Here is a 23112-nt window from a genome sequence, read left to right as displayed (position 1 = left end):
GGAGCCAGAAGTACACAGGATGTCATCAATGTGGCTAATTTTATAAAAACAAACCTTAAAACAGTAGAAACTTTACAATGCTTTGTATTCAAGATAGGGATGACCATAAAGATGTTTTGTACCACACAGAGTTTCATTCATTATTTCATGGCAAAGGGCTTAAAAAAGATGTCAAATTTAAAGACAATTTTTTACACGTTTTTCTTTTACAAAAAAGGTGTTCTGAATCTACTAACCTTTTTTGTGATAAGTGGCTGTCAGTAGTATGCTACCCAGCAGATATTTTCAGAGAAATAAACATATCTAATCTGTCCCTTCAAGGTTAAAGTGACATTTTAACGAGTGAGAAAGTAAGTGTTTTTCAAAAGAATCTTGTGCTGTGGAGATTTTATGATTTTCTTGTTGAAAATGATTTGGGCTACCTATAAAAATTCTCATATCTCTACAAATAAAAAACTTGAAAACAATTTTCTAACCTGTTTCCTTCCACAGGAAAGTTTCAGTGGATTTTGAACCCATTTATTAAAGATATAAAAATGCAATTAATTTGCAAGAACAACTGACTGACATCAGGGAAGATGGAAATCTATTAGCTGAATTACAGCAAAAACAACTGCATAAATATTGAGTGGAATTGAAAAATCAGTATCATGATTTAGTAACTGCAGCCAAAGACGCACTTCTTCCATTTCAATCTTTGTGAGGTATCTTTTCAGCTCAGACAGCCATTAAAGCCAAGTTGTGAAATAAATTGAACCTACAACCAGACCTTGAATCACTGTATGAACCAGATTCAATCACATTACTCTCACTAATAAAATTTGTTAATATTTTAGTGTGAAAAAAAATGTTTTGCACCATTAAGAAACCAAGTAAAATAAAAATAAAATATTTTATTTAATCTTTTTCTATTTTTGTATGTTTTATTATGTAAATGGGCATAATATGTACATACTACATACACATGCACAATAGTACAACTATATTCTTTAACAATAAATATGCATATATCAGGGATTGCATGCTCAAAAAATTTTTACCAGTAGAGGTGCACAATCAAAAAAGTTTGGAGACCACTGTCCTAGGCAAACATAGATTACATTAAAATATTTGTAAATTCACACTACATAAAGAAACAGTTTTGAAGAAAATATTTCAAAAAACTTCCCTTCATAACTGCCCACATCTACCATATTACTGACAGAAACTTCTGTGACTTCATTTCTAAAAAGGCTTTGTGCTCTTTCTTCAGTGTTCTATCCTACATATAAAACATCTCTCCCAAGCTTTATCACTAAACCCAAACCTGTCCACGCAGAACAAGAACTTTTAAAATTTTTCTTTTTATATCTGGAAAGTGTTTGAAGTCACTTCTTTTAGCAAGCAAAACAGATTTTTTGAAAGTATGCAATTTCCATATTGAAGCAAAACACTGACTCTATTAACACTTGCACCATTTCCCCAAACTTAATTTTGTACATGTCCAGACTTCACATTCCAAAGGTGAATTTGGTATTTGGTATTTTTTCATAGGACAGTAGAACAAAATGGTCAAGTGGAGTACTTTCAATAATTTTCATTTTCCCTGTTCATATCTTTCTACAAATTAATGGTTATAATTTGTGGCACTCAGAACAAGCATATAATGACAATTATAATGTTTAAAAATTTCTACACGTGAGAAAAACATGATAATCCACTTTGTAATAACCATTTTAATGTATCTGATAAATATAAAGAGCTGATCTGATGCTATAGTATAAGGACATCCATTTTCTTTCTTAATGTAAAAGAGTCTATGGTAAATATTTCTTATAAACTCAGAAGTGATACATCTAGAAATTATGAAATTCAGGGAGAAGTTTAGGCATCAGATATAAAATACAAATATAGGCATATAAAGTGGCACTTCAGTCACCTGAGTTCAAAACTGTGGTTAAAAAACAAAAACACAAAAAAACAGCAGCTTGGCTACTGCATAATCCTAAACATCTGTATTTCATAGTGTTAGGATCTTGGGATATCTGTTGTGTCTCCTCTTCCTCTGCCAGCGCAAGAGAAATCACAGTTTCCCAGTGATCACAGACACAAAGGAAGAAAATGAAAGAAAATGCCCAAATCTCTCTCAAGGAAGTGAAAGAGATAATAGAAACTCTCCTACACAGAGTTCACTGTATACTTTTTGAAAATGTCTTACATTTCTTGCACTTTCTAATATTGAAATGATCTTTATTTCTACCCTAATACGGGCATATGGGGTGCAACCCTATCATGAGAGAGAATGCACACATTCAAAACTTTTCTCCATCTTTACATACATAAATTCAGAGGGCTCTGTGACAAGCGGATTACAACACAATCTTAAAAATCCATCTGAGCCCTTTAAATGCAAATCCTTTCTCTAAAATGAAAAGACAGTAATTGAATACTTATCCAATTTGCATGCTTAGAGATAGCAGCTGGGATATTAATCATCAAACAAATGTAAAATAGCATAAATATTTAATGACTTGTTATAAGAGTTCTCCCTCTGAGATAAATAGATGGACAAGTGCTAAGTTGGGTGTAGCATTGCTCTGTATGTCTAGATCTTTCAGGAGCCTGTGAAAAGCTGCGTAAAAATTGTGAGTTCTTGATATGTCCAATATGTCCGATTTATTTTCTCTTATATGCCTAATAATTGTTATAATTGAATCAATGACAGGACTTCTTGGAAATGCAACTATTTTGGCTGTCAGTTCAGCTAGCTGCATCGGGAGCAAAATATTGTCCTCCTATGATATGATTATGATTTTTCTGAGTTTATCCAGATTATTTTTGCAGTCCTGGATGATGTTGGATTTCTTCCTAAGTCTGTTTTGTGAAGCCTCCTATTATGAAGAAAACTTGTTTGTAACTTTCAAGACAGTTTTTGTATTTCTGAACTACTCCAGCCTCTGGTTTGCTGCCTGGCTTAGTGTCTTCTATTGTATCAAGGTTGCCAGTTTTACTCAATCATTCTTCATCTGGCTGAAGCAAAGGTTATCCAGTTTCATGCCCTGGATGCTGATAACGTCATCTCTTTTCTCCTTTGTAATCTCTCTGCCTTTTTCCTGGGATATCTACAATGTGCACAACAACTTCACTACTCCTTTAACCGTGAGAAACTCTTCAGAAAGGAGAGGCACAATGAAAACTAGTTTGTTATTATTGATCCTTCTCTGTAACGCTGGTATAGCTTTACCTTTAATAATGTTTGTTGTTTCAAGTATCCTGCTGATTAAGTCTCTCTGGAGACACACCAAGCAGATGCAAAATAATGTAACTGGTTTCAGGGATCCTAGCCAAGAGGCCCATATTGGTGCTATCAAGTCAGTCTTTTTCTTCCTCATCCTGTACATTACAAATTTTATTGCTTTGGTTCTCTTTTTATCCGATGCTTTCTCTCCTTTCAGCATTGGAGAAGCGATATGTATAGCTGTAATGGCTGCCTGTCCTGCAGGACACTCTATGGTCTTAATCTGGAGCAACCCTAAATTTCGAGAGATGCCAGCTAGGATTTTGCAACACATAAACTGTCATGTTAGAACTAGATCCATGTAAAAGACCATGAGCTGTGTAGGACTTTCTATTTAGATTCAAATAAATTAAATTGAAGTCACTGTAGTTGTAAAATAATAGAAACATAAAACAGTAGTCTATAGTCCTGATCTGGAACCATGAAATGGGATTTTGCTTTGTTTGAATGTGACCCTTGCAATGAAGAACTTCATAAATTCTCTCCTGTTTTAAAAGATGATTGCCTGCAGCATGTAAGTATTGTACCTGCTGTATTTTTGTTTGGAAATCTCTATTGTTTCTCAAAGACAGCAGGGAAAAAAACAATAACTAAAAAAAAAAAAAGACCCAAACAATAATGTAATCTCATGAAATTCTCTCTCAATTCTTCTCTCTTGCCCAGAGTTGTGAATGCCCTTCCCTGGAAGTGTTCAAGGCCAGGTTGGACGGGGCTTTGGGCAACCTGGTGTGGTGGGAGGTGTCCCTGCCCATGGCACGGGGGTTGGAACTAGGTGATCTTTAAGGTCCTTTCCAACCCAAACCATTCTACGATTCTACAAAATGGTTTATATTCTGGGTTACAAATCAGATTCTCATGATGCTAATAGAACAGACCTACTTAAGCATAGACATGCTCAAACTTCATATGTGAATATGGGGCTTGAAGGCTGTTTCTGGTGAGTACAGGCATGTTAATGAAAATGCTGAGACCCAAGAATCTAGAAATATCTTACAGATCATTTTTGACTGCTTGTTGGTTCTAAAACTGGAAGATTCAAATTGAGTCAGTAAAAAGTAACACATTTTGAGCTTCTTGGAATTGTTGAATTAATAATCAGTGTCTGTGTTCCCAAGAAAAAGATGTATTAGAAAATTGTCTAAAAACATATGATTAAAGCTAATATAAAAAACATAAATAAAAAAGTTTTCTTAATAACAGACTTCTCTGAAGAATGAACTTAAAGATTAATATTTCAGATTTTGCTATGCAAAATAAATTCCTCAAATTTAGAATGATTGCATATTTGTGTCATATAAATATTGTCAAAATGCATTAAAATACTTACTACTTTAGTATTGAAATTAATCATCATTATTGAGAAATTAATTCACCATTTTCAATGTTAAACAAAAATGTTTAAATATATGCTTTGAAACTCTTCAAATGTTTCTTGAAACAGGCCCGTCTCCACGAAGTGTCTCACTTCTAATAAAGGTGTGTCCTGAAAAATTTTTCTACAGAGGGATTCCTTCAGCTTTAGAAATATACTGCTACTTCCTGTACAAATCATATATTTGTGAATCTGAACCTCAGCACATTATTGTTACACTAGAAGTGGAATTTTATGATCCCTTTCAGTTGCAGTGGAAGTTTACATTCTCTTAAAGTGATCATCACTAAAACTTCTATATATGGTTTGAGCCTTCTGTTGTAATTAGCATTGGACTAAGCCCATTCTCATGTATAATATGTTGTCAGAGCCAATCTGTTAGAAGCAATTTATGTGTATTTAATCTTGTTTTGTGCTGGAGTTTGTTTTTTGTTATCTGTTTTTTAAATTTTAAAATGCCAGATTAAAGAATTATTTCTCTTAGTCTCTCTTCCCCTTACAACATAAACTGTTGCACAGGTACCAGCAGTGGCTTGCAGATGGATTTTTTTTTTTATGGCATTTAACATAGCTGATGAAAATTCAGAATGAAGACAATGACACCATTGTTAGGGAAGCATCCATGAATAGCAGTGTTTCCCAGCTTAGCACCATGAAACACTTTTGGAGGTTTAGTCTTCTCTCTCCCTTCTTGCTGCCATAAGGAAAGCATCTCATATCTCTCTGAGCACAAGAACAAACAAGACATACGGGTTATGGTCAACCATTAAACAGGTATTTTGTCCTGCTCCAGGCTGTTATCAGGTATGTGGCTACTCAACAGAGGCACCCTGAACAGCATCTATCACATCACATGTTTTACTTCATATCCTTCTTTGCACTTTTCTGCCTCAAGAAAAACAAACAAGTCACATTTCTTAGTGGACATGAAATTTGAAAGAGATTCCTATATTGTTTTAAAGGCTTTCCTCCACAGCTTTCTTTAGAGTGAGCATTCTGGAAGCTCAGAGGGAAACCTAAGAGAGAAATACTGGAAGGCGACTTCTATGGTCTACCTTCTGCTAAACTTTTTTTTTATTTTTCCTCCGTTGCCCAGTTAACTAAATTGTCATATTAATAAAATCTATTTAAAATATGTTTTCTAAACTGTTTACCAGATCTATTTTGCTCTTTTTGACAAATGATTAAATAAGATTGATGAGCATTTTTTTTTCCTAGGGAAAAAAGTAACACACTTACTAGTAGGAAAAAACATAGTTAACAGAGCCTGTGATTCTTTCAAGTCATGTATCTTATCTCATAGGAGGCATTTTTCTCTTTTATATAAGTTTTATAGAAATAGGTTTGATTCCACCATCTTGAACTTACTGGTTGTCAATCTGAAAGAAATTTGAAATTTATCAAATCTTCTAAAATGTCCCAACTATTCCATATACACCTATGCTACTTAGGGGCAGTACCAGATCTATTCAGAATCTATGCCAAAAATCAGGAAACAAGCAAAATTAACAGCTGTTCCTGTTGTAACATTATCACAATGAGATGATAAAAATCATGTAGTCTTGTAACTGTTTTCATTAGGAATCCAGAAAAACTACAATATTTTCTAAGAAATTGCTACAATGTAGCATAAAACAGATGCCAGCTTTTGCAACCAAACCCTTTTCCATTAAGTAGACTTTTCTGGGTTTCTATAAGTTACTGGTTTAATCTTAGAATCACAGAAAATTCATTAAGGTTGGAAAAGACCTATAAAATCATCTGGTCCAACCATCCCCTTACTACCAATGTCAGCCACTAAACCATGTCCCTAAGTACCACATCCAACCTTTCCTTAAACACCCCCAGGGATGGTGACACCATCACCTCCCTGGGCAGCCCGTGCCTGACCACTCTTTTTGAAAAGAAATGTCTCCTAATTTCCAACCCAAACCTTCTCTGGCACAGTTTGAGGCCATTCTCTCTAGTCCCATCACTAGTTATATGTGAGAAAAGGCTGACCCCCAGCTCCCCACAACTTCCTTTCAGGTAGCTGTACAGAGCAATAAGGTCTCACCTGAGCCTCCACTTCTCCAGATTAAACAACCCCAGTTCCCTCAGCCGCTCCTCATAGGACTTGTGTTCCAGGCCCTTTACCAGCTTCATAGCCCTTCTCTGGGCAAGGTCCAGGGCCTCGATGTCCTTCTTGTACTGAGGAGCCCAAAACTGAACACAGTACTCGAGGTGTGGCCTCACCAGAGCAGAGTACAGGGGGACGATCACCTCCATGGCCTGGCTGGCTACACTATTTCCGATACAAGCCAGGATGCCGTTGGCCACCTGAGCACACTGCCGGCTCATGTTCAGGCAAGTATCGACCAGCACCCCCAGATCCTTTTCCCCTGCACAGCTTTCAAGCCACTCTGTCCCAAGCCTGTAGCATTGCGTGGAGGAGTTGTGCTCCAAGTGCAGGACCCAGCACTTAGCCACATTGAACCTCATCCCACTGGCCTCGGCCCATCAACCCAACCTGTCCAAATCCCTCTGCAGGGCCTTCCTACCCTCCAGCAGATTGACACTTCCCTCCAACTTGGTGTCGTCTGCAAACTTACTGTGGGTGCATTCAATTCCCTCATCCAAATCATCAATGAAGATATTAAAGAGGATGGGCCCCAACACTGATCTCTGGGGAACACCACTTATGACCAGTCACCAGCTGGATTTCACTCTATTCAACACCACTCTCTGGGCCCAGCCATCCAGCACTTTTTTAACCCAGCAAAGAGTATACCTGTCCAAACCATGGGCTGCCAGCTTCTCCAGGAGAAGACTGTGTCAAAGGCTTTGCTGAAATCTAGGTAGACTATGTCAACAGCCTTTTCCTCATCCTCCAGGTGGGTTACCTGGTCATAGAAGGAGATGAGGTTGGTCGGGCAGGACTTGCCTTTCATGAAACCATGCTGACTGGGTTTGATCCCCTGGTTGTCTTGTACATGCTGTGTGATTGCACTCAAGATGATTTGTTCCATAACCTTCCCTGACACCAAGATCAGACTGACAGGCCTGTAGTTCCCCAGTTCCTCCTTACAATCCTTCCTATAGACGGGCATTACCTTAGCAAGTCTCCAGTCATCCAGGACCTCTGCAGACAACTACAGTCTGTTATGGATGATGGAAAGCAGCCCAACAATCACATCCGCCAACTCCCTCAACACCCTCAGGTGGATCCCATCTGGTCCCACGGACTTGTGACAGTCCATGTGGAGCAGCAGGTCTCTAACTGTTTCCACCTGAACTATAGGGGTTTCTTCTGCTCTCTGTCCCAGACTTCCAGGTCAGGAGGCTGGGTACCCCAAGGATAAGTGGTCTAGCTAGTAAAGACAGATGCAAAGAAGGCATTAAGAACCTCAGCCTTTTCCTTATACTCTATAGTCATGTTCCCCCCTGCATCCAGTAATGGATGGAGATTCTCCTTTGCTCTCGTCTTGAATTTAATTTATAAAACATTTTTTGTTATCCTTAACCATAGCAGACAGGTTGAGCTTGTACTGGGCTTTGGCCTTCCTGATTTTTTCCCTGCATATGCTAGCAACTTCCCTGTACTCTCCCCAAGTTGCTTGCCCCTTCTTCCACCGGACATAAACTCTCTTTTTCTCCCTCTACCAGACATAAACTCTCTTTTTCTCCTGGACACTCAGCAAAACCTTTGTTTTTGCCAGAGGAGCAACTTCCTTGTCAACTGCTGTGTGATGTGATTTCAGTTCCCTGAAGAAATACTATACAACTACAACATTATGACTATGTTTTAACAATGTCTATGAGAAGCCTTGAGATTCCTTTGTAGAAGACAGGCAGAAAATCACTGTATGTTATACGACATGGGACTATGGACTATTGGATACTAATGAACTCTTTGCAGTAAAGGCACTGAAAAAAATGATTAAGGAAATGGGTCACAGTCAGAACTTCAATTTTGTGACAATATCCATATGTCGTATTAAACTAACCTATAGATCCCTGATAAATCACAAAATCCTTCATAATGATTAAAATAAAAATAAAAAAATCGAAGAGCCATTCAGAGGAAAGGGAACATCAACACTCATTTGTTTTCTAAATCAGAGTCTGGCCTCTTTTCCAAGTAATGAAACAATAATTTGATTGTATTAAGTAGCTCAGGACAAGAAATGCAAAGATATGCAATGAAATTGATATCTCACTGCAGGATCCTCCTTTCATTTGCATGCCTATAAACACAGCTGGAGTTTTCATGACTGAAATGCTGGAAAACATGCCCTTTCCCACTAAAAATGTTCATTTAAAGACAACTCAGCACCTGTACAGTGTGTGTGTGTGTAAAGCGTTCCTGAAAGTACATATTTTGTCAAACCCATTGTCTGCAGAAATCACTTTTCTAAAACTTCTAAATTTAAATTTTCCCATTCATACCCAGGCACTCAGCTTTGAAAAAATGGAGTGACAGACATCATACTTAATAGTATAAGAAGAATTAGGTACCAAATTCTTTTCCAACATGGTTTGAACCAGGCCTAAGAAGATCCCACTGCATAAAAGTAAGTCATGAAGTAACTCACACACTCTAACTTGGAGACAGTTGGAAAGGAAGACAAGCAAGACACATACCAAGTGCAGGAAACAGAGCCAGCAAAAGGGTCAGAGTGACTTATATATGACTGATTATCATTACAAGAGATAAGAAATTCAAAGGGAATTAATTAATCTTTAATTTATTTATTTTTCTCAGCATTTGGATATGTGCTTCTTCCTCATTTATGTTGGAGGTAACAACATTTTTCAACTCCTGGACAGTCAAGATCATCAAAGTCTTCACTGTCTGGAACTTTTCTTCTAACCAAATGCAGGAGAATAAGGACACGTTATAGGAGAAGCCTATGTCATTTCTCAATAGATTGGTTCTCTTATGGCAAAACTGGGTCATTGTCTGGAAAAAAAGCAGTGAGGGTAACATGTTCACACATGTTCCAATCTTAGAAGAACAATATAGCGTCTCTTAGGAAGCAAGAAAGACGTTGAATTATAGAAAAAATTCAGACACGTGGATCTTCCATGATCATTTGAAAAATGATTGAAAGAACGTATTTCTGAGGAAATCAAAGGTTCTTTGTTTAGCATTTTTTAGGAGAGTAGCTTAGTCTTAGAGTCACACCATAAATGAGGTGGGATTTTGTACATTCTTCTGTTCGTTAAATACAAATGAGTCTTAACAGTTAAATGGGTGACTTGAAGCTCTATAAACACTTTTTAATGTACCAAATATTTTTAAAGATAAATTAATACAAGATAATCTTTCAAACTATTTTGAAACTCCGTTGTACACGTATCATATAATTGTATAATTATTTGCTTTGAATGTAAGTTCTTACTGTAACTGGCATTGTAGTTTCATACTATATTTACATACAGTTTCAGATACTTCATAGATAATTTCCTAAGCTTGAGTAATTTTAGGTTTTGTATTTGTAGGGAACTTTCTAATGATAAAGCTGTTTTTAGTCCTGTAACTTCTCTCATCGAATAACACTGTGCTATAGATTAAAGTGTTCTGTATCTCATATACAAATGTACAGGCATATGGTATCTGTGTGGATTTTTCACAGACTATTTGTACAAGTTTGCTTGCAAACACCGACTGAGAATTTGAAATCAAAAAGGACTACTGTAGTTGCTGTTATCTAGTGTAGTTCATCTTTACTAATGGGTTAATCAAAACATTCATGAACTGTGATATGTGCTTGTCTCATGTATGAACAACATTATGTAAACAGGTTTGCTATTCTCAAGGAATCATTCTTCTCCTTTCACTGACATGAGTTTGTAAAAACCCCCATGTGCCCATGTTCCTGATAGGAAGTTGCAGGGCCACAAGCTACCTGCTCATACATAAAAATGGTGTGATAGTAGTCTATTCCTCTGGTTATTGTTGCACTTTTTTATATTTTTGAGGTTTGCCAGCAATAACTCAGCTTGAACATTGGTATTGTCAAATATAAGTCAATGTCACTCTGTTAGAAGCAACAACCACACTGTTTCTGCAAGCCAGAAGAGGACTTAACCCTCATTATTTCCTTGATATACCATGTTGTATGAAAGACAAATACTAAAGAGAGGTACAAAAAGCACTGGAAGAAACTTCTAAAATTTGCTAGATTCCATATTGTCTGCTTATTTGTGAATTTGTGAATTTTGAATTTCAGTTCTGTAAGTACTGAGAAATAGTCTATCCTATTTCTCACTTTAATTCTGGAGAAGATAAAATAAAACCTAGGTAAGGCGGCATATACCTTCTTCATGCATTATGTTTGTCCTGCCCCTAGCTAGCATAAACCAATGGAGTTGAGCAGCTCCAAAGACTGAATCACAACTGACTTATTTTCATTAAGAGTTAGTAGGAGAGGAACATGCTTCTCCTCCCTTTCTTAGTCTACTGTCTAGAATACTTCTTCAAGGAAGAGGAGCAGGATTTAATGTCTTCTTCAACCTGCAAACCGGCAAACAAGCATTCTGAGGATTTTCATAACTTCAGGATGCTTACTATGCATTGAGGGGGTTGGCTGAGGAGGAAGTTCTCTCAATTCATTTAGTGGAGATGTTTCATAGTGTAGTACTAATTGGACAAAGAACATGACTACCATTTAATATAAAGTGTCTGGGTCTAGGAGAGAAGAGTCCTTGTTTCCAGACCCTTTCTATTGATAGATTATCAGTTTTACATGAAATATTTATGGGACTAATATCCGGTAGTATTTGGAAAAAAAAAAAAAAAAAGATACAATACAACATGTAGACACTTAAATGTCTTCCTGGGAATGTGATGTCATATTCATGTTTTAGTTACACACTTTTGGCCTATATTTTTCAATAAAACAACCCTAGGTATTCCTTGTTTGTACATGGATTACTGCTTCCCTGTGGGGATCCTATCACTTTGCATTACCAAATCAAGTTCTTACAACTGCCAAGAGCCTTGGATGTTGATATTAGCAAGGTCTGTTCTACTCTAGGTGTAAAATACTCAATTCTTTGCAGACTGTCCAGCCACCAACTACAAAACAGATACAAATTAACTGGCACAGCTTGCAATTTTTTTATTGCCTGTTCTTTCTGGGTGCATGTTTCAGAAATGTGATACACAGATTGACCATACAAAGAGTTAAATTATGAAAAGAGGATATGCAAACAGCTATGCACTGTAGTTTGCATCTTTGTGATTACTGATTGGACTTTTAAAATCAAAGTACTCTTTATTGAGTGAAGAGAAGTGGAAAATCCTCTTGTATCTCTGAGGCTTTCACAGAGTTCTGGGCACTTTATCTTAAGAGCGGTAATATTATCCTGATTTTAATTTTCTTAATGCCTGTACACATATAGTAAATATGTGAAAACTGGTAAATAATTTTAAGAGAGTGTGTAGGAAATACATAAATATATATAGTATATATATGTGGTATATAATATAAAAATACCTCATATTTTTCAGTGTCTCTCTTTAAGTGATTACTCCCACAAAGACAACTAAATTCATCAACTTCTGCTTCTTGACATCTTTCTATCTATTTTTTTCCTTTTTTTTTTTTTTTTTTTAGCCTGAATTGGGCTTCATGAAACTTACCTCATTAAGCAGATAAAATATCCTTCTAGATTATGACTTATATATTCCTTATGTCAAAAAATATAACTGAAGTAAATAAATAAAGTGTTTTACAAGGGTAGAAATGAAAAATCAAATATCACATCAGTAAGGGCTAGTAATAATTGCTTTAACTATATTATGTCAGTCAGTTAGATAATTTGAAAGAAAAGATTTGTTAGTATCTCTGAAGAAATCAGAAGAGAGGTGGTTGGTATACAAATATGAAAGCTCAGAGAGACTCTGTAGAAATGACAGAGGCTAGCAGGAACTGGAAAATCAGTATATTTTTAAGGGGTCATAAAGTCATGAAGTCCAAGATTTTAAAAATCTCATGCAATAATGAATTTTAATACCAAGGCTCATTTTTAAAAGGTGTTTTCTAGAGTTTCCCTTAAGATCCATGATGAATACATGGCAAATCATTGTTTATGACCCTTATTTAATGTTTGTCGCTCATGCATTTTTATTGTTCTGGTGGAGTTCAGCTGCCTAGCGAGGTAAAACCACCACAGCGAATATCATTGATCCTTCAGAAGGAAATTTGCATACATGAGGCACCATCCTTTCCCTGACATTTTAGGACACAGCCAACTACATTGGATCCCCAGGAGGTACACTGTAGTATTTTGGCTTTGACAACAACAAGAAGTTGTTGTGCCTTTACTGATAGTTTCTCACACTTAGGGATGTTTTGTAGCCTAATTTGGATTTTTTTTTTGTTTGTTTGTTTTTTAGTGTGGCACCACACAGATGCTGATTGAGGTGGCCATGGTTTCTTTCTCCTCTCAACCTCTTTGCTCCTTTATGGAGGGTCATAAGTCAAACTGAGATCTACCCAAGAAGTGAATGTTTCTTTCAAGGATTTGTTGATACGTTTCCTAATAACATTCTAGAAGTTCTGAAGTGTATGCTCCAGTACATATTCAGAGTTCCCACACTATAAATAATAAATTTCAGGACTATTTAAAAAAAAAAAAAAAACTTTTCAGTGGTCAAGATTCCTGAGACAACTAAGTTCATAGGACACATATACTTCAGATTACTAAACAAAAATCTGTTTAAGCATATCTGCTAACAGCTGTGCAAATAAGCAGAAATCAATAGGAAAAACAGTGACAAATTAGGAACTCAGACAAACTAAACACTCTGAATCAGCTACTCCTAAAACCACTGAAGATGAATAATTTAGTAATTGCTCCTGTTGTAAAATACTCATTGGTGATTCAATTCTCTTTGGAAACAATATAAAGGCAGACTATTGCATAAAAATGTAAAGCAGTTAAAATGGGGTGATTGGGGGAAGAGGAGAATTTGGGGATAGAACAATGCAATTTTGAGGGGTACAGGATGAATTATGGGTTGCTTACAGGGATTGGGGTGGATTGTGGAGGGAAATAGAAAAACGGGGGAAGCGGAATATAAAAAAGGCAGTTGTACATTAGTACTGAATTAGTCTGGCCAATCCTTGCATAGGATTGCACACTATAGGCTGTCTTGTTTCCTTATTAAACTCTAACTATTTTCATGTAAGTATGCTCTCTATTTCCTCGTGTGTGTGGTTTGTCAGCAAAATTCAAGCTGGACTAGCCTGTCAGTAGCACAAGAAGTTTTGGATCCAGGTACTGAAGAGTCTGAAGATCTGGAAGCCAGCTACCAGAGACACCTTATCCACTGTTTTTTATCTGTGCCTTCAAAATCAGGAATGAAAGGTTTAAATATTAGGACAAAGGAAAAACTTAACTTGTAAAGAAGGACAAACACAAGCATGTATATATCACCTCCTTCCTTTTGGAATTCGAATCATTTGATCTTCAGAACTGAGATCCTGACATTTAATAACAGCTACAAAAAGAAACCACCAAAGTTTCCATGTATAAAATAAAATACCTCAGAGAAAGCTCACAGAAAACATCTGCCTTAGACCACAATCCAAAAGAGAAACAAAATAAAAAAATAAAAAAATAAAATAAAACTTTAATTTCAATTTGTTTTTTAACTCTTGGGGACAAATACTTCATATATCATAAAATCAAAATGTGGTTTATTCTTAAATTGAATGACATTAAAACATGGCTTACAAAACACAGCACATTGGCCTGTACTTGAGCAGTCCCTAAAAACAAATTTTGTCAAATCTATGTATTTCTTTAAAATATGCTTTCCTTAAATCATTGTTTTTAGATACACACTTTTATTATAAAATTTGATTGCCATTCCTCCAAAAGAATGTGGGTCCACCAGAGAGCAGCAAATGTGTGACTAACTTTTGGATGTTTTTGAAAAATACATTCACAAGAATTTACAAAGGCAAATGATTCCAGATAACTTCATTTTAGAAGTTTGCTTAAACCATTGTCAGTTTGAGATACAGAGATTAATCTTTCTCAAAGTTCAGGTTTAACTTAACCACAGGATACATTTAATTTCTCTGAAACTCTAAATTCCTCCAGCACGACCTGAGTAAGGAAGAAGGTGGTTTCCTTCCTAACTGCTCATTTTCCTTCAGACCCACTCCCTCCCCATCTTTACCTTAGCATTACATATATTAGCTCCATCTCTTATAAAGAAATTTATCTTTAGTTTAAAGATAACAGCAGTTCAAAGATGTGTATACTTTTATAGCCCCAAAACAAGATTTGTAACAGCTTGGATAAATTTTGGACCACAGGATATGACTTTATATATGTTTATCCTCCTCGCTCACTTTCACAGATGTACAGGCCTGAAGGTCTTAAGACCTGGAGGTTTTTATAAATTTGTACAGCCTTCTGTACAAAAGATTCTGCATTCTGATTAAATCCATTTAATAGCACTACAGGACAAATACCTAAGAGCTTTTGTTTTTTTTTTCACCTGTAAGCCTAATGATTTGAAATCTTTCCAGAAGCCATTGTCTAGTAAGCAGAGAGTACAGTGGCTTTTTCTGAACGCTATAGAGCAGAAATTGCCATAGTGTTGGGGCAGTAGCCCCTTCACCTGCCTACCTATAGCATGCTGGATAGGCTGGTGAGGGTAGGCAGCCAAGGGGCAACAAAAGCAGCTGCAAGGCAACAGTCACAGGAATGCTGCCTGGCTTTACTGGGTGGAGACTGAAAAATTACAAAGATCTGCCATGCTCTGTCAATTTTAATTGGAAAACTGTGCACGCCTGGAGTCCAAAGTGTGGAAAATAGCTCTAGAGTGATACAGTTCATGTTATTTGTGGAGAAAACTGTGTCAGCATGTGGTAGAGGGTATCAAAAAAATCACACAGGAGCTATTTACCTCCTAGTTATGTTGCAGTAAGTAGTATATATTGCAATTCTAAGTTTTACTGTACCATATCACTGGTATAAATTTCACATAAATACAAGAGAATTGTGTCCAGAGGAGTCAAAGCTAAAGATTACTTTTGCAAGCTGAAATCTTGGGATGGGGGGGCACCTTATGGGACACATGCTGGCTTATGCCTCTGCTTAGATACTGCATTTCTGTCATAAATGTCATAAAAGATCCTACTAGGCAAATCTGTGTGAATGAGCTGCGCCTATGTCTGTGAAGGGAGAAACAGTAACCAGAAATAAGAAAGTCAAAGAAAGGAGAGGTAGGTGCTGAAAGGTAGCATGTGATGGTCTCCCAAGAATATATAAGATGTGGAGACTAGCAGTCTTGTGGATCCACAAGAATAGACTAAGTCAGAACATCAAGAATCAGACAGATTAGACAGTCACCCAGCACATAACAGTCTCAACAGTGTGTTGTATATCTTAGTCCTAGGATGCAGTGACTGCTATGTACAAAGATAAAAATTATATACACACCTGTTGAAAAATATACCCTCAGAAGCCTTTCTGAGGATCAGTTAGAACCTTCTGGTACAGCAACCCTCTCTGCTTCTGGGATGAGTTTCTCAGATCCTGCTGTAAACAGTTAACTGTTATTGAGTGCCTGTGTGCGAGGCAATAATTGAACATATTGTGTGAATAGTTATCTGCTATTATAATAGCAGCTTGATCCTATGGATAGCAGTTTAACTAGCAAAATGTGATCTGATTATGATATTTTTCTCTCCTCGCTTGAACCATTAATGAGGAAAAAATATAATTCTACTAATGAAACCATCCTGTTCTGTGATATATTTCATACAGCCAATTTACCGTCTTCTTCAATTTAGCCGCTTCCAATAGGATCCTCCTTTGTACAGTTGATGCATGCTAACTTTGCTCCACCAGCCCAAGACAGTTTTCCCACTTTCTTAAAGGAACAGCATACTTGTTTCTGTAGACTATCCAGATAGATGTGGAACTTTCCCTTCAAAAGTATCTTTACCATCAAAAAGAAAAAAAAAAAAAAAAGAAAAAAAAAGTTACAAAATTTAAAAGAAAAAGGAGAAGAAACATGCCAATTCTGAGAAACTGAGAAACTGGAAGTATTGGAAAACAGCACAGATATACAGATTAAGTCTGATATACAGGGAAAGGTAGAAGAGCACAAGGTAAAATAACAGATCAGAATTTAATGTTAGGTAAAGAAGACCAGGACTGGGGATCACAAGAATGTGGACATTTGAATCAAATCTGAACAATGCCACACAACGGTATTAGAGCAGGAAAGAAGAAACGAAGGATGGAAGGGGAAAAATATGGAAAACAAACAAAAACCTAGAAATAATGAAAAAATCTGAAATTTCTTCAGAAATTGACCTCAGAAGAATGAGGTGACAGGAAGATTCTAAAAATAAAAGCAAAAGTAAAGATATAATCATGACCTAAAAGGAAAACTCATTAGAATATATCTCGAAATATAGTTGTGTGCTGTTCCTGAAATTAGGGTGTTTCCAAATCTGGGACCCCAACAGAAGCAAGACAGCCACAGCAGCACTGTGGGTCCAACTAGTAGTGAGGCTGAGCATGTATTCCAGTAGTCACAAAAACAAACACGTGTACAGTACACATACATACATACACACAGCTGGCCACAGAATATCACAGACAGAAACATCCAGCACTTATGCAAGCATGAACAGCACCAACGGCCTCATTCTGTGCCCCTCTTTGGCTTACCAGGTTGAAGATTGTGAAATGTATACATACAGTATGGGTACCTCCACTAGCTGGACTTAGACGTGCAGTCTATTCAGTTGCTGGTCCTTGAATTCCCAAGTCCCCCCAGCTGCTGACATCTGACCATCTGAGTCTGTAGTGGGTTTACATGGCAAGGTTTTGGTAGTGGGGGGAGGGGGCGTAGGGGTGGCTTCCGTGAGAAGAATCCAGAAGCTGCCCCATGTTAGATATGGGGACCATCGCTGGCCAGAGCCGAGCCAAAAAGTGATGACGTTTGTGCCTCTGTGAGAGCATATTTAAGAAAGGAAGGAGGAAAAAAAATAATAAAAACTACTGCAACCACAGCAGTTAGGAGAGTGAGAAGCGAGAACCAGCCCTGCAGACACCAAGGTCGGTGAAGAAGGAAGGGGAGGAGGTGTTCCAGGTGCTGGAGCAGAAGTGCAGCCCCTCCTGCAGCCTGTGGAGAGGACCATGGTGGAGCAGGCCATCCCCCTGCAGCCCATGGTGTATCACAGTAGAGCAGGGTTCCATGCTGCAGCCCGTGGAGGAGCCCACGCAAGAGCAGGGGTTCTGGGGGGAGTTGCCACCCATGGGGGACCCATGTTGGAGCAGTTTGCCCAGATGGATGGACCCTTTGGTACGAACTGATATCTGGAGCAGTTCTTGAAGAGCTGCTGCCTGTGAGAAGCCCACATAGGATCAGTTCAGGAAGAACGACATCCCGTGGGAGGGACACCACATGGAGCAGGGGAAGAGACTGTGAAGGAGTGGCGGCGAAGTGCTATAGACTGACCACAATCCCTATTCCCCCATTCCCCTGTGCCACTCGGGGGGAGGAGGTGGAAGAGGGTGGATGGAGTGAAGGTGTTTTTGGTTTCTTTCCTTTGTTTCTCGCTTCTCTAGCTTGTGAGTAATAGGCAATAAATTTTACTAATCTCCCTAAATCTAAAACTAATCTGAGTCTGTTTTGCCAGTCACAATAATTGTTGAGCAAGCTCCCTGTCCTTACCTCAACCCTTAAGCCCTTTGCATCATATTTTCTCCCTCTTTCCCTTTGAGGATGAGGAGTGAGAGAGCAGTTGTGGTGGAGCTCAGCTGCCCACCTGAGTAAAACCACCACAAATCTTCTCAAGGCCTGTAGATCTGCTTTATTTTGCTAGTACAGACCCCCTTACACATACAATTTTAAGGACTCTCCTGTAGTGGCCATGGGAGGAGCACAGCTAGGGTATTAGTCAGGGTCCTACACCTGCCATTGCTCCTCTGCACTCCTCTGAGTGGGTGGAGACAAGCTTTTTATAATGTAACCACTTAAAAGTAAAATTAGAGACTGCTGTACTATCCCCTTTCTTTGCACAGCACTTTACACTTGCCTGTTGTGCCTGGTAGGAGAACTGCACTCTAGGAGCAGAAGACTCCAGAGCTGCTGGAAGATTCCTTCTAAGGAGTCTGTAGATTTATGCATATCTGGTGACCTGTGTCTTACAGTATCGCTCCTAAGGAAGGGCAGTTGCAGGGTCAGAGTTACTGCAGTACCTCTACATAGTCTTGCTTGGACCCATGGGCATTATACACCTTTTGTCTTGTCTTAGTATGGTCAATAGTGCTGCTGAGTTGTGTTTTGGTTACGCAAGCTGGCGTACGAGCTTCATTGCTTATAGTACATAGCTAAATAAATTCCTATCACTTTCACAGATCACTGAGTGCCAGGACAACATGTTCAACACAATAACATTGTACGGCTGCGTAGTTGAGACTGTTTTAACCCTGCCAGCCTTAAAGTACCTGCAGAATCCATGGGGAAGCTACCTGCCGTGTCCTTGGTTGAAAGGATTTTCGACACAACTGGCACAAAATGCAAGGTATTCATGTGGGCTGTTGGCAATGACCTTGTGTGACCCTATTTTTTGTCACAGGTGACCCTAAAGTATACTGTTTCAGAACTGGTTGTCAAAAAAATACACATTGATCAGGCTACCCCAAGATAAATCCTAGAGTAATTAAGAGGCTATTTTGCAGACAACTGTGGGGGAAATCACATCTTTCAGGGAGCTCATGTAGCAGGCTGTGACAAAAACTGTTATGGGTGAAGCTGTCCCACACAATCTCCCAGAAGATGTTGAGGAATATATTAGGGGCGGTAGTGACCCAAATCACATCTTTCAGAGCATTTGTCAGAAGCATGATTTAGTAATCTAAGTCACTGAAAACAAGTTGAGCAAAGTTGTTAATGGGGATGGCCAGGAGTGTGCCAAGTGACCAGATTTCTGTGGTCACGTTGATAATAGAGACCTCTTGAACTGATTGACTAACTTCTACTGTGAATTTACAACATGTTTGGATATCTAACAATAAGGCTGTGGTATCCCAGTAATTTACATCATTACAGCATGTCTTCTATAGCATCACAGATCCTGTTCCCTTCCTAGGCTGACATTGCAGTGGGGTTTTAGGGAAGGTTTGACAGTGTCTGCTTGGTCCTCCCCATCCTTCCAGCCCTGAATGCTTTCTCTTCCTATTAATGAATATTGGTCATCAGTCACTACCTCTGGTAATATGATGTCAAATGTGAAACCAGCTATATATTCCATAGAAATGATCAGGAAAAGAATTACAGAGCTTTCAATGTTCTCTGTAAATGCTTTTTTGAAGTCCTTGTTTAATCTCAACTGAAGTTGCAAACGTAGTTGCAAAGTTGGTAGTGAGAATAAGAATTGCATTTCCTGAAGGGAAGTGATCAGTTGGGGCCAGGGGAAAGCAGCTAGGGGAAACCACTTTTTTCTTTCTCTGGTCTTGCTGGATGTATTTGTGTGTAAGAAAGCAAGTCAGAGTAAGAGGTATTTACTGTGGCTCTACAGTGAAGTGCTGGCTTTTAGAAGATTAAATCTTGTATAGGACTGATAATGTTGTAAGTATCTACCTGAGAAAAGTCTTTCTGGACCTACATGTTTGTGTGTTTGCTGATTTCCTGAAAGTATACATTATTTCTTTTGTTTTCCATTGATGATAGCAAACATTAGGGACAAGCTCTGAGATAATCACATCAAATACATGTAATAATACAAATGTCTCAAGTTTATCTTGTAGCACACACACACACATTTTCAGAGCTGCTCCGTAGCACTTCCTGTATTGCTACCCTGATGTTGGCTCTCATTCATGTATCAACCATCTGTCAGAGACAAGAGGTGTTTGTCCACAAAAGTGAGCTATGCACAGAAGGCAGAAAAGTCTTAGACATTCTTAGCGGTGATGTTTTATGTTTTGTGACCACCACATGAAGGTCGAGAGGTTCTTATGTGTTTTTAGAAAATTTTAATGGATGTTTAGCCATCATTGTGTGTTTGTTTGTTGTGTGTTTTTTTTTTTTTCTCTTTAAGAGAATAGGTAAAAGAAAGTCTTTCTTCTAACAAAGTTCTAGATTTTCCTTTAAAGTGCAGGATCTTCTGCTGTGCCTGGAGATATTTTCCAACTGCACTTTAGCAACAGTATTACTAATTCCACTCTTCCCTTTTTCTTGCACCATGATGCCATGTAGTGAAGTTTGTTTTGTAAATGTTGTGCTCTTAGAAAGAACAGCACTCATTCATGCTAGTATTTTTATGTGTCTCATAAATAGAATAATAGCAGAGCTGATCTCTCTCACCTGGCTTATGGTCCTCCAGAAGTTGCTTTCCTCAACATGAGATAAGCCACCTTATTTTGCCTTTATGAAAACAACAAGAAGTTCCATATGCTGTGAAGTAGACTGTTCATTTCTGGTTATTTCCCTGCCTACTTTACCATGTTTACCATGAAGGTACACATCTGGCCACAGAAGCCCTGATATAAGGGATGTAGATGACAAGCATTCCTGGTGCATAACTTAGCAGCTGAGATACAGTATAGGGCATTAATTATGGAGCTGGCCTAGCTTCAAGTATTCTGTGCCAGTGTAGGAAGCATACACGATGAACTGGCAGCTCCGTTTGTCATTAAACTGTGATACAGCCAAGAGTGCTGCTTGGGCATCAGTATATCTTGAAACATCTACTTGGCAGTGTGATGGTTTAACAGCAATGGTTAACTAAGCACCATACAGCCTCTGTCTCACACTCCATCTGCAACAAAACAGATGGTAAGTTTCTCTGAACTGCCCACTTTTTCAGATGATACGTTGTTCCTCAGCTGCTTCTTTTATCAATGGTATCTTCAGAATGTCTCCAGTTCTTAAGGTGCCACAGGGATGTCCCTGGTTCCCAAGCCAAGTTTTGAGGTCAAAGGCCAAGTTCCCAGGCTGAGTTCCCAGGCTGGCAGTTATTTTCTTCTGTCAGTGTTTAGCAGCCATTTTATATCATTATTTTCTCAGTATAGTCAGGCTAGCCCTGTAACTACTCCCGTCAGTGGTATTGCAGAATGCCACTCCATCCAGACAGAGAACACCAACAGTAATGATGGGTTGTATAAAAGTAACCTATAGATTACTTTTCCATAAAGAAATATGTCATGTCCAGGTCAAGTGAGAAGATACCCTTGAGGTCCTTCATAAATTCTACTAGGTACATAAGGCTGGATGACAGACATGGTGTCATGTTGCCATTGATCTTGTCCTTAAATAAATGCCTTCTCTTGGTCATTTGGCTAGAAGAACATCCTGGTGTCAACAGACATATTGACGACCTTTTAAAGGTATCATGGGGACTGTGGTTCTCAGGTAAACCTCGTGCCCACTGTGCATGTGTGTATGGGGAATTCATGCTACCAGTCCCAACTTACGTGATCAGTGATCCTGATGATATCTCTTTCTGCAATGGGGAAGAGAACAGGACAGCGCCAGCTCCTCTGTAGCTAAGACGTCTAGAGTTCTAACATCCATGGTCACTGGAATGTACATGGTTAATTGGTTGTAATGCCCAGGAGTCATACTCTGGTCATGAAGAGCCCGCATGCTGAGGAACAGATCTCACTCTTAGAGGGTTTCAAATGTTAATGAGAATTCTGTTCATGGCCACTAATCAGTAAGGAAAAGAGTTCTAAGAGAAGCCAATGAACCTCAGTACAGGAATAGACATTATAATGAATAAGTTGTCTACCTTTCATTAATATGCCAGTAGTGTGGTTTTTTTTCCTAACCCTGACCTGATTTACAACAGACTGTCAGTGACTTTCTGTTCTTCAGAGATCTGTAACAGAGAGCAGCAGAAGCAGATTGCTCTGCAAGGGAAAGTCAGCTAGGAGCTGAGCTTGACGAAAGAGGGTGGTGAGGCACTGGAACAGGTTGCCCAGAGAAGTAGTGGATGTTCCATGCCTGGCGGTGTTCAGGCCCAGGTTGGATGAGGCCCTGGGCAACCTGATCTAGTGGGTTGGGTTGGAATTAGATGGAAGGGGGGTTGGAACTAGATGATCTTTAAGATCCCTTCCAACCCAAGTTTTTCTATGATTCTGTAAGTCAGTATCCTCATCATCAAGGAGTACAGTTCCATGGTATCTGAACAAGAAGAGCAGAGTAGGCAGAGTAGTAGGTCCTCTGATTATAGCCAGCTTAAGTCAACAGTCTATGTGGCTGCACAAGATCACAGTTAATACTGTAAGTCCAAGACCAAGCCATAGAGACAAGTCAGCAGATCAAGGTCATATCAGCAAATGTAATGGCCAGACCCAAGCTTGGCTGCCATATATCTCTTGCAGAGACCACAGGCAACTGTCTGAGCTCCTGATCAGCTCCTGAACAAAGAATGGGCAGCCTCTGCCCAGGCTTTCCTCTGCTTTTCCTCACACAGTTCTTGCCACA

At 38.5% G+C, this 23112-nt stretch overlaps 1 protein-coding gene across 1 annotated transcript; it reads left to right on the top strand.

Annotated features, from left to right (window-relative positions):
• The first annotated feature begins 2646 nt into the window (after positions 1-2646).
• On the top strand, positions 2647-3582 carry LOC118247542 (taste receptor type 2 member 40-like). Its single transcript, XM_035545593.1, has one exon. The coding sequence runs from the start codon at positions 2647-2649 to the stop codon at positions 3580-3582; it is 936 nt and encodes a 311-aa protein (XP_035401486.1).
• The last annotated feature ends 19530 nt before the right edge of the window (positions 3583-23112 follow it).

Source organism: Cygnus atratus, chromosome 1 (genome assembly GCF_013377495.2).
Source record: "Cygnus atratus isolate AKBS03 ecotype Queensland, Australia chromosome 1, CAtr_DNAZoo_HiC_assembly, whole genome shotgun sequence".
NCBI lineage: Eukaryota > Metazoa > Chordata > Aves > Anseriformes > Anatidae > Cygnus > Cygnus atratus.
Note: the sequence above shows the minus strand (reverse complement) of the source record. Positions and strands in the feature narration are given on the sequence as shown.